This window comes from Mauremys mutica, chromosome 23, assembly GCF_020497125.1.
Source record: "Mauremys mutica isolate MM-2020 ecotype Southern chromosome 23, ASM2049712v1, whole genome shotgun sequence".
In the NCBI taxonomy this organism is placed as follows: Eukaryota; Metazoa; Chordata; order Testudines; family Geoemydidae; genus Mauremys; species Mauremys mutica.
Window position 1 is genome coordinate 11,550,291 of NC_059094.1, and position 15,670 is coordinate 11,565,960.

At 48.2% G+C, this 15,670-nt stretch overlaps 1 protein-coding gene across 4 annotated transcripts; it reads left to right on the forward strand.

Annotated features, from left to right (window-relative positions):
• Positions 1-3,358: 3,358 nt before the first annotated feature.
• KDF1 (keratinocyte differentiation factor 1) lies at positions 3,359-13,972 on the forward strand. 4 transcript variants are annotated; one of them, XM_044998155.1, is made up of 5 exons: positions 3,363-3,483; positions 8,881-8,995; positions 10,409-11,526; positions 12,833-12,907; positions 13,792-13,972. In XM_044998155.1, the coding sequence occupies exons 3-5, from the start codon at positions 10,428-10,430 to the stop codon at positions 13,872-13,874; spliced, it is 1,257 nt and encodes a 418-aa protein (XP_044854090.1). In that variant the 5' UTR covers positions 3,363-3,483; positions 8,881-8,995; positions 10,409-10,427; the 3' UTR covers positions 13,875-13,972. The 4 variants fall into 4 exon arrangements, with proteins under 4 accessions (XP_044854092.1, XP_044854090.1, XP_044854093.1 ...); XM_044998158.1 differs by lacking the exon at positions 8,881-8,995 and adding an exon at positions 4,155-4,278 and having other exon boundaries at positions 3,424-3,483; XM_044998157.1 differs by lacking the exon at positions 8,881-8,995 and having other exon boundaries at positions 3,359-3,483.
• Positions 13,973-15,670: the final 1,698 nt, after the last annotated feature.

Here is a 15,670-nt window from a genome sequence, read left to right on the forward strand (position 1 = left end):
CATAGGAGGCAGAAGGGTCCAGTCAGGAGATCTGGGATCTGTCCCTGGTTCTGCAGTTGACTGGCTATGTAACCCAGGCAAGTTACTTAAGACCAACATGTGCAAAAGTGGCCTCTGATTTTGGGCAACTCGGTTTCTGGGTGCCCTGAACCAGCCCACTGTGGGCTTGGGTTTCAAGCCTTGAGCACCCCCCAACTCCAGAGGAAGTCAATGGGAGTCATAGGAGCTTGGCACCCTAGAAAATCATGCTCAACGGTGTCTCAAAATGACAGGTTTCAGAGTGGTAGCCGTGTTAGTCTGTATGAGCATCCAAAAATCAGAGGCCACTCTTGCAAATGTTGGCCATAACCTCTGTGCCTTGGCTTCCCCATCTTTAACGTGGGGGTGACCTTTCCGAAGCACTTTGAGATCTATGCATGAAGAGCACCAGGCTGAGTGGATGACAGCGAGGTGGACTTTTGCTTCAAGCAGAGTGGGGTTGGGTGTTCGGCATTAGCCTAGTGATTTTCGTGGTATTTTCTTTTACATATGGGGACTGAGAGACCACGAGATGGTCCCTTTTATAAAAAAATATCAAAATATAAATAAAAGGCTAGGGTGGGTTTTGATAGATAAGGGATCATGTGTGGCAGTGGAGTTAGTATATTAGTTATTAGGAAGGGAGATTTGCCCTTGTGATGGACAGGCTGTTATTCCCGCAGAGCAGGTTATTTGAGTTGATTAGTTTCGTTTTGGTTACTCAGGGGTTGTGCTGTGTTTTCATATGGGTGGTTACTTTAAACTGTCTCTTTGGTGGCTCGTTGTTTCCAGGCCTGTTGAGAGAAGCCTGTTTGAAGGCGGGGTTAAAGCAGAGAGGAGTGCGCACACAGCAAAGCATGACATTGCAGTGGCACGTCCATCATAAAAGGGCTTTGGAAGTCCCCCTCTAAAGGGAAGGAGAGGGAGCGGGGGCAGTGCTCTTGTAAGCATATGTGTAAAGAGAGACATATATTTACCTTTTGCCCTTCTGTAGCAACTCCCATCAGAGATCTCAAAGCACTTTATAAATATTAATTATTTGTATTATTGTAGCACCTAGGAGCCCGAGACAGGGACATACTATTTCCATGTTACATGCAGATGAATTGAAGCAAAGAGATTTGAGATGATTTCCACAGTATCCTGGAGGGAGTTAATGACAGAGCCAGGAACAGAACCAAAGTCTTGATGCCAAGCCTCTGCTCTAACCACTAGTCAACACTTCCTCTCTACATTGTAACAGGCTGATGCTTTTAATTTGTATTATGGTGTGAACAAAGCTTTACAGGGCCCTCTGCAGAACCATGCTAGTCAGTCAGCCCGGACAGTCCCACAATGCACAGCACCATGCCCTCAAGGGAAGCACATGGAGATGGCCCGCTTCCCACCCAGCAGCATAGTGCAGGTCGGCAAGAATGGGGTGGGGGATTCCTTGTCTTGCCCCAGGATTCCAAACACCCTGCCCTTTGGATTACTAGTGTGGATGCAGAAATCCTTTACCTTAATATGGTTAGAGTTTAAATTCTCCAAGTAAACCTTTTTCAAAATGATTTAATTTGGTGCCAGTGTGGGCAGGGCATAGCAGTCCAGCTTACCTTCCCTGACCGTGGATCGGGGCACTGCCGGCTCCCTTCCTTTGTCAAGACACTGCCACTTTGCTCCAGCCTCTGCTTGGTTTGCTATATGCAGTGCCACCATCCATTTCTCCTCTCTACTCTCCCACCCCATTTCTGAGCCCCCAGATGCAGAGGTACAAGGACATTGCTATCAGTAGTGGGAGCGGGTATCTTGGCAACAGTATCAGCAAAGACCATTTACAAGGGGGTTCTGAGTGTCTCTGCCCTGCTGCGACGGATGAAGAACTGTAAAAAACCCCAGACCTACTTCCATTTCTGGATCTTGTTTGAACTACAGGTGGGAAATAATAATTACTGGAGGTCAAGGCTGCCACCTACTGGCCAACACAGCTCAGTGTGGGCTACCACTTATTTCTCATCCTAGTGCTTTGCTTTTCTGCAGCTTCTCCCGCCTCAAGATCTCAAAGCGTGTTACAAATCTTAATTAATTAAACTTCCCCGTAAGGTGGTCAGTATCATTATCCCCATTTCAGGGATAGGTAAACTGAGGCATAGAGCAGGGTTGCCCAAACCCACAAAAGAGATTAGAGTCAGATGTAGAACCCAGGAGTCCTGAGTCACTCCCCTGCAATAACCACTAGGTGAAACTCCCTTTTGCAAGCCTGGTCTGTACATCCAATAATTTCAGTGTTCAGATACTAACTATAGGGGAGTCCCAGCCCAGGACCTGTGAAGCCTGGTACTTGGGGGAGCAGTAGGGCTCAGGGGAAGAGCTCTGGAAATGGGGGTCAGTAGGTGAAGGGATCTCGGGGTGGGGGTAATTCCTGGAGAGGAGTCAGTAGCTGCAGAAATTGGGGAGAGGGGTGAGAAAAGGGTTTGGTGGTCACTCCATGGGGGGGGCAAGAACAGTGTCTGAGGAGAGTCGGGGGGTTGGTCCCAGGAGTGTCAATGTCTGGGGGGGGTCAGTCCCGTTTAGGGGTCCTGGGGGTGTCAGTATCTGGGGGGAGATGGGGGCGGGTCAGTCCTGGTTAGGGGTCCCAGGGAGTGTCAGTGTCTGGGGGGGGTCAGTCCCGGCTGGGGGTCCTGGGCATGTTAGTGTCTGGGGGGAGTCGGGGAGTCAGTTCCAATTAGGGGTCCTGGGGGGTGTCAGTGTCTGACTGGGGGGAGTCGGGGGGTTGGTCCTGGTTGGGGGTCCCAGGGGGTGTCAGTGTCTTGGGGGAGTCAGGGGGAGTCAGTCCTGGTTAGGGGTCCTGGGGAATGTCAGTGTCTGGGGGGGTCAGTCCCAGTTGGGGGTCCCGGGGGTGTCAGTGTCTGGGGGGAGTCAGAGGATCAGTCCCAGATAGGGTCCTGGGGAGTGTCAGTGTCCCAGGGGGTGTCAGTGTCTGGGGGGGAGTCAGTCCCGGTTGGGGGTCCTGAAGGGTCAATGTCTGGGGGGGGTCAGTCCTGTTTGGTGGTTCCGGGGGGTCAGTGTCGGGGGGGTCAGTCCAGTTTGGAGGTTCCGGGGGGGGTCAGTGTCTGGGGAGTCAGTCCAGTTTGGGGGTTCCGGGGGGGGTCAGTCCAGTTTGGGGGTTCCGGGGGGGTCAGTGTCTGGGGGGGTCAGTCCCGTTTGGGGGTCCAGAGGGGGGAGGAAATCAGTGGCTGGGGATCCCGGGGCTCAGTGGCTGGGAGGGTCCCGCCCGGAGAAGGGGGAGGTCCCCGGGGGCAGACAGAGGCTGGGTGCAGGGCACAGGAGCTCAGTCCCTGGGCCCTCGTCCGCGGAGGGGCGGGGGGAGGAGCTTCGCCTCTCCGAGAACCGTGTCCCTAGCGGCAGCCCGTAGCGGCGGGTCACATGGTCTCACCTGGCCCAGGTGAGGGAGGGGCCGGACGCCGTTCACCTGGCTCGGCACAGGTAACTCCGGGGCCGGGCCTGGCCACCGACCCCGCGGCGGGAGGGGCCCGCTCGGGGAGCCGCACCCCCCCCCCGCGCCCGGCGGGAGCAGGCCCCGCCCTGCCCGGGTGCCCCCCCCCCGAACACACTGCGGGGGGGCGGACCCCGCCCCAGTCCCACCTCAGCGACCCCGCGGGGGGGGCAGCCCCGGGGGACTCGTCTGCCCCTCCCCCCTCCGGGGTTCAGCCCCTCCCCGGGGGACACTCCCGCGGGCTGGGTGCTGCTGGGGGGCCCGTGGAGCTGGGGGGTTTCTCCCACACCTGCTCGGGGCAGGGGTTTCATCTGCGGACCCCTTTGGACATCTTGGGCATGGTGTGCAGACCCCCCAGAGGTTGTAAACCCCTGGCCTAGTGAGCTCCTTCCTGCCTTGAGGCGTGGGGACCTCTCCTTCCACCTCCCCACTGAATCAGTCTCACCTACTTGTGACAACCCTTCTCCAACATCCCCCCCATCAGGCTCCCTTTTTGATAATGTGCCATTCACCTACACACTCTGTATCCCCCTCCCCGCCAACCTGCTCGCTCTCGGGGGTGTGACATGCATGTTGTGCTACCTTTGTGAGCTGGGCTTGGGAGGGTTCTGAGCTCCGTGTGGGATGACAGATCTGGTGTGTGTTCAAGAAATTTGATCAGCTTTCTAGGGAGCATGTGATTGACTGGAACCACAAACTCCCGTGCAGCCTTTGCCACTTCATGCCCTGTGCTCTGGAAGAGCTGCTGCAGACACAATCCCGACAGTTCCATCGCTACACTAGAGGCATGTCTGTTACTCTTTCTTTGGAAAATACTTTTTTAAAAGTAAACTAAAAATATCAGTATGCTGTGTCATTAGGAACACCCAAGGTGTTTCTGTCAGAGGTAGATGTACCTCCATTTATGTGAAAATAACTTTGTAGTGAATCTTCAGGAGAATGAACAGTTCACTATTTCTACAATAGTGGTGTCTAGGATTGCGAACTGAGATTGGCAGCTCCATTGTGCTAATGTACAAACACATAGTGAGAGATGAGCTTATGATCTAAATAGACAAAACAGATGTGAGGTGAGAGGGGAAACTGAGGCACAGAGCAGCAACGTGACTTGCCCCAGATCACCCAGCAAATAAGTTGTAGAGCTGGGACTAGAACCTGGATGTCCTGAGACCCAATCTACTGTCAGCAAAACCCTGTAAAGCAGGTTTGAACCACGGCAGCAGAGTGGCTTTTGAAGAAACTGTAAAAGCTATTGAGGGTTGCGTGTGTTTGGATGCAGGTCACATTAGAAATCAAGAAAAGATTAAATTTTAAATACAGTAGTTTGGATGTTCTTAATCCAGTGTTTCCAAATCCTCCGGTACTAGATAGGGATGAGTCAAGGCTGTTGCCAGCCTGGTTATTGGTTTACTGATGTAGATATTTCAGCTAGTTCTTATAACTCAGTAGTTCTCAACCTTGTACCGGTGACCCCTTTCACTTAGCAAGCTTCTGAGTGCGATTTCCCCCCCCTTATAAATTAAAAATAAATATATTAAAAAGTAACACCATTATAAATGCTGGAGGCAAAGAAGGGTTTGGGGTGGAGGCTGACAGCTCGCAACCCCCCATGAAATAACCTCATGACCCCCTGAGGGGTCCTGATCCCTAGTTTGAGAACCCCTGTTATAACTGATCTCGAAGGAGCTCTCCTCTCCCTCTCAACAAGGAAGATATTAAACCCTGGATAATTAGATGTTCCAACTACTCACAAATACCGGTCTTCTGAAATGGCTGCTTAGCCTCTTTAGAAGGATCTTGTTGGTTCAAATAGATGCTTGAGGAGGAAGACAGTTACCAACTTCATTGTCAGTGTCAATTTGGCAAGTGGGTTTTAACCCAAATATTTATTTGGCATTGTTAGGCAGCTGGTTACAATTTAGCATCTGGGCTTACAGTCAAAGGGAACACGTCTTTGGAATCCTGGTAGTTGAGCTTTGACTATAGGTTGATATCTGTGTTGGCTGAGAAGTCTTTATAGTCTTAAACTTGTGATCTTGTGGTGAATACAGTGTGCAACTGTGATCTAATGGATTGAGCACAGGGTGTGAGCCGGAGATAGGTTCTATCCCTGACACTGCATTTTGCACAACCTTAGATAAGTCATTTAACTGCTGTGCCTCAGATTTTTTTTCTTCTATAGTGGAGAGAATACCCACTTTATAAGGTACTTTGAAACCTCAGGATACTAAGCGCTATATAAATGACCATTACTTTATGGGCTTTGGATATATGTCATTCTTTTAATGTGACCTCTGTATTATGAGTAATCTGTCTTCCTGCTGACCAGTAATGGCTCTCCACTTGGAGAGTTTGATCAGCTTAGATGGGGTTTTTGGTGCATGAAAACTTGATGAAATTGAGCAAAAGCTGATGGCCTGACTCAAAAGTGCCGAGCACCCACAGCTCCCGGTGAAGGCAATGCGAGCTGGGGGTGCTTATCCTGATTTTCAAAAGGTGCTGAGTTTTTATATTTAAAATGTCTAGGAGTAAAGGAAGGAGAACTCTCTGGGTGTGTGTTAATCTTATAACATTCATAAGTGAGACCAGATGGCCTGAAGAAGAGCTCTGTGTAGCTCAAAAGCTCGTCTCTTTCATCAACAGAAGGTGATCTAGTCAAAGATATTGCCTCACCCACCTTGTCTCTCTAATATCCTGGGGCCAACCCGTCTGCGAAATACATAAGTATCAGCCAAGGCTAATGTCCATGAAACCAAAATGTTCATGGAAAACAGCAGAACGAAGGTTAGGAAAGCTTATCCCCGATGTATAAATATCTGCCAAGCACTCCCAGTCCCCATGTCTGTTACTTTGGCAGTGGTCACCCTAGTTAGGGTAGGAGTAGGGAGGTTATATTACCTTTGTATTTGACACTGGTATGACCGCTGTTGGAATACCGTATGCAGTTCTGGTGTCCACATTTTAAGAAGGATGTTGATACATAGGAGAGGGTTCTGAAGAGATCCACAAAAACGATTAAAGGATTGAAAAGCATGCCTTATAGCGATAGACTCATGCAGCTCAATCTGTTTAGCTTAACAAAGAGAAGGCTAAGGGGTGACTTGATCCCAGTACTTATAAGTACCTATAGGGAGCAAATATTTGATATTAGAATCATAGAAATGTAGGGCTGGAAGGGACCTTGAGAAGCCATCAGGTCCATCCCCCTGCACAGAGGCAGGACCAAGTAAACCTAGTCCATCCCTGACAGGTGTTTGTCCAACTTGTTTTTAAAAGCTTTCAAAGATGAGGACTCCACAGCCTCCCTTGGAAGCTTATTCCAGAGCTTAACTACCCTTAGAGTCAGAAAGTTTTTCCTAATATCTGACCTTGTGGTAGATTAAGCCCCTTATTTCATGTCCTACCTTCAGTAGACATGGAGAATAATTAATCACCGTCCTCTTTATAGCAGCTCTGAACATATTGGAAGAGTGATCTGGTCGCCCCATAATCTTCTTTCCTCAAGACTAAACATGCCCAGTTTTTTCTACCTTTCCTCATAGCTCAGGTTTTCTAAACCTCTTATTTTTGTTGCTCTCCTCAGGACTCTTTCCAGATTGTCCCCATCCTTCCTAAACTGTGGTACTCAGAATGAGACACAGTACTCCAGCTAGAGCCTCTCCAGTGCTGAACAAGAGGGCAATTACGTAAACACTTCTTTTCATAGAATCATAGACTTTAAGGTCAGAAGGGACCATTATGATCATCTAGTCTGACCTCCTGCACAACGCAGGCCACAGAATCTCACCCTTTTAATACATCCCAGAATCATATTTGCCTTTTCTGCAGCTGAATCACATTGGCCACTCATTCAGTTCGTGGTCCATTATAGTCCCAGATCTTTTTCAGCAATTTTGTAGTTGTGTATCTGATGATTCCTTCCTAACTGAAGTACTTTACACTTGTCCTTACTGAATTTCATCCTGTTGAATTCAGACCAATTCACCAGTTTGTCAAGATCATTTTGAATGTTAAACCTCTCCCTACAAAGTGCTTACAACCCCTCCTAGTTTGATGTCATCTGCACATTTTATAAGCATGCTCTCTACTCCATTATCCAAGTCATTAATGAAAATATTGAATAGTGCAAAACCCAGGACTGACCCCTGTGGGACTCCCAATTTGGCATCAAACCACCGATAACTATTCAAGTAGTCTTTCAATCAGTTGTACACCCACCTTATAGTCATTTCACTTAGACAATATTTCCCTAGTTTGCTTATGAGAATGTCATGTGGAACTGTGTCAGAAACCTTACTAAAATCAAGGTATATCACATCTACTGCTTCCCCCTAGGTCAGTAATCCTATCAAAGAAGGAAATTAAGTTGGTTTGGCATGATTTGTTCTTGACAAATCCATCCTGGCTATTCCTTATAAACCTTTTATCCTCCAGGTGCTTACAAATGATTTAATAATTTGCTTCAGTATCTTCAGGTATTGAAGTTAAGCTGACTGGTCTGTAATTCCCTAGATCCTCCTTGTTCCCCTTTTGAAAGATAGGTACTATGTTCAGCCTTCTCTTGGTCTGGGACCTCTCCCATCCTGCAGGAGTTCTCAAAGATAATTGCTAATGGCTCCAAGATTGCTTCAGCTAGTTCCTTAAGTACCCTAGCATGAATTTCTAGAGGCCCTGCTGACTTGAATACATCTAACATATCTAAATATTTATTCTTTAACCTGTTCTTTCTCTGTTTTGGCTTGTGTTCCTTCAATATTAATTGTGTTGAGTATCTGGTCATCATTAACCTTTTTAGTGAAGACTGAAGCAAAATAGGGATTAAGCACCTCAGCTTTCTTGATGTCACCAGTAGTTAGTTCTCCTTCACCACTAAGTAGAGGACCTCCACTTTCTTTCCTCTTTCTCTTGCTCCTAATGTAATTAAAGAACCTCTTCTCATTGCCTTTTATGCCCCGGGCTAGGTGTAACTCATTTTGTGCCTTAGTCTGTCTGATTTTGTCCCTACATACTTGTGCTGTTCTTTTGTACTCCTCCTGAGCAATTCGACAATGTTTACACTTTTTGTAGGATTCCTTTTTGATTTTCAGGTCATTTAAAGAGCTCCTAATGGAGCTATATTGGCTTCTTCCTATGTCTTCCGATCTTTCCTTTGCTTCAGAATAGGTTGCAGTTGTGCCTTTAATATTGTATCCTTGAGGAACTGCCTGAACTCCCTTTTCCATTAGATTTTCTTCCCATGGGACCTACCTACCAGTTCTCCAAATTTGTTGAAGTCTGCTTTTTTGAAGTCCATTATCCTTATCCTGCTGCTCTCACTCCTTTTCCTTAAGAGTTGTGAAATCTATCACTTCATGTTCACTGTCACCCACATTGCCTTTCACTTTCAGATTCACTACCAGTTCCTCCCTGTTGGTCAGAATCAAGTCGAAAATGGCTGTCGTCCTGGTTACTTTCTCCACTTTCTGGAACAAAAAATTGGGCTCTTCAATCTAGCAGACAAAGGTATAACAAGATCCAGTGGCTGGGAGTTGATATCTACTGGACAGCTTTGGAACCCAAAGAGAGTGGGCGAAAGTAGCTACAATAATAGCACAGAGAGGGAGAGACTGATATACCTTGGTTCAAGCATTGGGCTGCATGAATTTATTTTTCCTCAAAACACATGGTGACTTATATATTCAACTCTCCTTTGGTAAATTCAAGGATCTAAATTTAAGCATATTGCATTCGAAGAGGGTGTGCAGAGACCAGGGAGTAGTTGAAAGTTGTGCCCTTTAAGGCTGTTTGTTTTTCATTTGCCACAGTGGTAGCCACTGCTAGCCCAGGCCCCAAGGGTAGAGCAATGTAATGGTCGCATGCAGCATGACATTGAACTTGTATGTAAAAGCGACATCAAAGCTTTACTCCGGAGGTCTGATTTGAGACTAATTTGGCATCTACGTTCAGTTCCCTGAAAACATCTGCAATCGAAAAGAGAAGCAAAATCAGTTTTTCCTTCAGTGCTTTTTGCATATGGCATGACACCGATTGGCAAACACAATCCCCTGTACTTGGTGCTAAAGCAAATAGCTTAGAGCACATGGTCTTGGTCAGCTGTTTGTATAATGATCAGTTAGTTGTCATCTCCTCCTAGGCACGATGTGTTTTGAAATGGATATGGCTTATTCCTAGAGCTTGGTTTAAGCCCAAAGAATGCAAGACGAAAGGGAAACTGTTCAAAAAAAGGTAGAATGTGTAAAGGGAAGCTGCCAGCTGGCACCACTCGCCTTCTGAACAACTTCAAAGTCTGAATCTCCTTCCATTTGGGCTGGGGAAACTCTTCTGAAGGTTATAGTGACTCTGATGCCGCTAAAAAGTAGCCTTTTAAAAAATAAGTGGCTTTTCTGACTTGCTGCTTCCTTTTGGAAGGCACTTAAAACTAGATGATTAAAGCATGAGTACGGGTACTGCAGGGAACATTGCCCTGGTCAGGGGTTGGGCAGTGGTTCTCAAACTTCACTGCACCGTTACCCCCTTCTGACAACAAAAATTACTACATGACCCCAGGAGGGGGGACCGAAGTCTCCTGAGTCTCACTGCCCGGGGTGGTACGGCCAAAGCCAAAGCCCGAGGGCTTCAGCCCTGGGTAGGGGGCCTGTAACCTGGGCCCTATCACCACGGGCCAAAGCCTGAGCCTTGCCACCCAGGGCTTGAAGCCCTCGGGCTTCAGCTTTAGCCCCAGCAAGTCTAATGCCAGCCCTGGTGACCCCATTAAAACAGGGTCACGACTTACTTTGGGGTCCCCACCCAGTTTGAGAACTGCTGGGCTAGATGATCCAGGTCTCGTCCTTCTCTGAGGATTCTTAGACGCGGGCTGGAGACAAAGTTACTGTGACAATGGCTCTAAATTTGACATGAGACCTTCTTGTTCTTCAGGTGCCTGAGGTGGTGAGCCATGCTGGGCAGGAGAACAAGACACCCCGAAGAAGTAATCAGCAAACACCGGATGAACCTATCCCACCAGGATGCTGTGCCCCAAAGGATCAACCCGTCCAAAGAGTGTGACATCAGCCTGGAGGTGTTCAGCAAATCCACACCTGAACTCAAACACAGCCGCAAGCTGGCTCAGCAAGCACGGGACAGGAGAGCCCGCAAAGCTGACCTCAAAGACTCCAACGGGAGGGAAGCAGAAACAATTACCTTTATTTCTGGCTCAGCAGAGGCTCCCCAGACCCAGAGTTTGTGCTGTCTTTCTTTGACTCAGGCCTGGAATGCCTCCAAGGCCGTTCTCTGCTGTATAGTGACCTGTGGGGGCTGCTTTAAGAATTGCAGCATTCACATCCCCTGCCTGGGTCACACTGAGACTTCGATTGATGACGGAAGAAACAGAGAGCAAAATGGACGTGTGCCTAGCAACAGCCCTGGCAACATCTCCCCCGTTGAAAAGAATGGGAACCAGATCAAAAAGAACACTATGGGGAGCAGCTTCAGTTACCCAGATGTGAAACTGAAGGGGATCCCTGTCTATCCGAACCGGAACCCTGGCAACCATACAGACGCAGATTCTTGCTACAAAGAGCCCCTGCCAGAGAAGACCTTCAGGAACAGCATAGAAAAGCCACCACTCCCCAGCAGCCACCGGAGCTCAGAGGAGTATTACTCCTTCCACGAGTCTGATCTGGACCTCAGTGAGTTGAGCAGCTCTATGTCCAGCAAAGAGATTGATGTCCTGATCTTCAAGAAACTGACAGAGCTCTTCAGCGTCCACCAGATTGATGAGCTGGCCAAGTGCACGTCAGACACTGTCTTCCTGGAGAAGACCAACAAGATCTCAGACCTGATCAATAGCATCACTCAGGACTACAACCTGGATGAGCAGGATGCTGAGTGCAGGCTAGTCCGAGGCATTATACGCATCAGCACCCGGAAGAGCAGGGTCCGGCCCCCCATTTCCATTCCTGCCACCAAGAGCCATGAGGAGAAGGCGAGCAGAGGAAACCCACCGGACAGCGGCAACGAAACCATGCTGGAGTCCCTAATCACCAGCCAAGACGGTACGTGCAAGTCCCTTATCCACACTAGCTTTGCAGCTTAGTTCCCTGTGTTTGAGAGCTGGGTTCAACTTGGGATATGGAACCCCAGACTTGTGAGAGCTCCTGCTTTGGAGTTTGCAGGGGGTAGAGTTGGAAATGGAACTGTAGCATCAAGGTTATTTTCCTGAGTTGTGGGAATCTCATTCCCCTTCTAAACCCTGAAGATGGCCACTTAATACTACCCACGTCCCTGAGAAGCCACTTTGCAGCTATTATCCTTCTGCATAACTCACCATACTTTACTCTGCCAGAGGAGTTTGTGCTGAGTGATATAAGGGACTGGCCATACTGGCCATACACTAGTCCTGGCTCTCCTCTCTAACCCCATCTTAGGAAGCAAAGCCATGAGTCAAACTCAGGTCACTGGGATGATCAGATCTGGCATATGCCAGAGCACTTCCACTAAGGCTAGTAAGCTGACCTTCTTAATTAAGCCTTGACCAATGTTGTTCTTGGATAATGTTCACCTCCTGATGCTTTCTTCCCCATGCCTCATTCTCGAGCCAAAGGAATCTCAGCTTCTCTGCCTGGAGCATGAAGGAACTCTCCCAACCCAGTAACAAATCTGAAACAATTGTTGTCTGTCAACAACCTTGGAAAGCTGGCTGGGCTGGGGGGTGGTTTCACCATGTTAATTTTCTAATCTCTTTCATTCCGCTTCCGGAAAGCCTTTCCTTCCCCCACTCTCACCCTTAACCTAGACTCCAGTAACGTAACCGGATACACTTCCAGACTTCTGAACTGCACATTGAGGCCAGTCACTAGCTTGTCCCCTATCGTTCTTCTCTTAGGTGTTAGTTTCCTGCAAGTATCTCAAGTGCTGCCTAACCCTAAAAAAAAAAAGGGGGGGGAGCTGCTGACCGAGTGTGAGGGCCTCTTTCTTTGGAATGTGCACCCCTCCCTTGTCTGAGTACCTCAAACTGCTCACCTGCAGGACATGCCACAAGGTGCCCTGTCTTAAGGCTCTTGAAGAAGCAAATATTGTTTGGGGAAAGAGTAGGACTCTTCTGTTTTTGGGCTCGCTGGTTATTTAGTTTTAGGGTTGCTGTTCCTTTATCGTATTTAAATAGTTGTTAGAGGCACAAGAATGTTTCTTAAACCTAAAGAATAAAGAAGTAGTGAGCTCAGCCCTGATAGCCAGCTGGATCTGTGAAAGTGCTAGTGGCTATTGGGGGAGAGCGTTATATGATGCTGGCAGGTGTGTCTGCACATGGCACCATATACACCTTCAGTCTTTCCCCTCAGCACTTCTGAATTTTCTTTCCAGATTTGGCTGTGCAGATATCGGAGGAAACCACAGCAGACGTGATAGCCAGGAACATGAGGCGGTTCAGCGCTGCAGGTAACACCTCCGTGTCTCTCTCAGTGAGAAAGCAAAGGCTCTTCCAGCTTCCATCTGTGACTTTGGGATGTGGCACTTATTGAATAGAGGCCATTTCCTTCATTGGGAGGACACAGGATAGTTCCCAGATATACTGCAGTGGTGAGGGAGCTTCCCAAAACCTCCCATAATGCACATGGCCTCAGTTCCCAGTCTGTAAAACAAGAATAGTACCCACCTCTCGGAGTGTTGTGAAGCTTACGGCTGGACGAAGGGTGCTCTGGAAATGCAGTGTGGTGGCGCTGAATCTGTGTTCAAGCCTCATGATGCTCCTTATTTAGGCCTTTCCTGGTTCAAAAGGGAATGAAACAAAGATCAGAGTTTATACAACTCTCCCCCCTTCCTCCCCCACCCCCACCCCCACTCTCTCTCGTCCTTCTCCTGGGGCCTGAGACCACGCCTGAGGGTTTTCAGTCCATAAACCTTCTGACAAGGTTTGAAGGGAAGTGAAAGCCTAGTTAGGATGGGATTGTGACTTCAGTCTGAGGGTAACTTGCAGTGAAGTGAAGCAGCAGGGGCGATTATTTACCGGCAGATGCCTTGGGCTCTGTTTCTCTCCCATGTTGCTTTTAATGTTTTGCATCAGAAAGCGGCCTTAGGCTGAGCTGCTAGTTTCCCCTGTGTGTGTGAAGTGACAGGATCTCTTCTGAAAGTTGCCTCTGATACTCTGGGCTATTCCCTGCCTGAGGGCATCATGCTGCTTTCTCTTCCCTCGAGATATGTAAGACCCTTCATGGCAGCTGTATCTGTCTAGCTCCTGAGGATTTTGCTGCTGAGTCTGTGCCATTTTATGTGAACTTATTCTTTCCCACCGTCTCCCTGTTTTGTTTTTTTCCCCCCTCAAGGGTCTCCAATGAGCAGAGCTTCCTCCTACCAGGACACAGAGACAGATTCGTCTGGAGCACCGCTGCTTCAGGTTTACTGCTAGGATCATGGACCAAGGCAGCGCTCTGTGGCGGGAGAGGTCGCTGGGCCTTACGGCAAACAGAGCTCCTCATCTCTTTTAATATAAAATGTGCTATGCCACTTTAATTTCTTCAGTTCTCTTTTTCCCTTGTTAAAGTTCAACTTGCCCCATAATCTGTGGGGTGCATTGGATTTTTTTTTTTGTGGGGGATCATATCAGAACCTTGAGGAAATGGACCATGAATCTAGTGAATTTACTCAGACGGTGGGATGTGAGTTCTGGGAACAGAAGATGGACCAGGGGATCCTGACAAAAGGAATTTGTTCTGCCTTTGTGGGAACGTGCAGTTCTACTACCCACCAGACGTCAGCCATCCAGCTGATGTCCAGCTCCAAGAGTCAGCTGTACAGTGTTTGCCCATCTGGCACTGTAGATGTTAATGTATGTTGTGTAGCTTTTGTTGATGATCTCTACCGGCCTGTGGAATGTCTTTCCATTTGTAGCAGTTCTGTTGAGGTGAACGCCAAGGCTGTAAGAACACCCAGCTGTTTAAGATCCCAGATCTCTACTTACTGTTGCTGGCATTGATGGTCCCAGAGGCTGAGTTCTCTATGCCAGACAAGCTTTCTTGACAAAGTGCCTTACACCTGCTCTGGAGGGACCACCTCAGAAAAGAGAGGGTAGTTCAGCCTCCAGGGGTCATTTAATCCTTGGCCTCTTTGTAGTGGGTGCCAACAAAGCAACCAAGCCAATTAGTGCTAGTTGCAATGTGGACAACTTGTTGTTGAGACTAACTGGACTGAGACCCAGCTCTGGTCTCTCAGGTTATCATGCAATCATTGAATCACGGCCAGTCTGGTGAGAACCACTGACATGAGGTATTAAATAGACACAGGTGTTGATTTATAACTCGTTTGCCAATCAGCTTTTCCCTCACTCATCTGCCAAGGCTTACATAGCCCTTGGTGGTCATGTTAACTGTTGGAGAAAGCCCTGAACTTGGGTCTTGGCAGGTAAGCGAAAGACCAGACTTTTTTTTTTTAAATTACAAATCAGTCCTCCTTGTAACTCTGCCTGTGTGTTTGGGATCTTAAATGCTCTTTAGAAAGGCTCCCTGACAAACTTTGTTGTTGCCTTTAAAGGGAGGGAGAAGGGCTTTGTGGGGGAACTCTCCATGAAGTGTATGTAGGGAACTGATTATTCCTGTGTAAATGTGACTCTCCCTTACCTTCGCCCAGGGGTGTTCAGCATGCTCAGCCTCTTTCCTAGGAGTGGTGCCCTCCCTCCTGCATCCAGTTACAAAAGAACAGGTAGTGTCGCCACCCTAAAGGCACCAAACTGGGTGACCTTGAGGGCTGCAGCTTTGCAGAAGCCTGAGGGCTGCACCTCACTGGCATCTCCACTGGCTCGTTTATCAGAAAGTAAACACACCCAGCCATGAGATTTGTTTATACACCTCGGTCTTAGCAGGGGAATAGGAAATGCTCGTTGGGTGGCATTAACCAGCAATGAAACCGAAGTGTCCAGTGCTGCTAGAAACAGAAAGTGGCAAAGGTGGGCTCTGGCCCTGGTGTAGGCCACACTTCTGTGCTTAAGCTAAGGGAGGGTGTCTTGAGCTTGTAGGTTGGGACTCCAGAGCCTGTTTGCTTCCTGTGCCTTTCAGAGATTTGGAGCTTTTAGTTCCTCACTTCACTAAGTAGGGCTTATATAGCTGGCGGTTGTGGGCAGAGCCATTCACCTGAGCCCCATTTAAGTCCCACTCAGACCTACTTGCTGTTCTTGTAAATTACTTGCTTTTAAAAAATACAGATTCAATC

Excerpts from the sequence above, each read along its gene's own strand:
- KDF1 (XM_044998157.1), top strand. The coding sequence starts at position 10,428 with ATGCTGGGCAGGAGAACAAGACACCCCGAAGAAGTAATCAGCAAACAC. Across the intron at positions 11,527-12,832 it reads CCTAATCACCAGCCAAGACG|ATTTGGCTGTGCAGATATCG; the intron begins GTACGTGCAAGT and ends TTTTCTTTCCAG. Across the intron at positions 12,908-13,791 it reads GAGGCGGTTCAGCGCTGCAG|GGTCTCCAATGAGCAGAGCT; the intron begins GTAACACCTCCG and ends TCCCCCCTCAAG.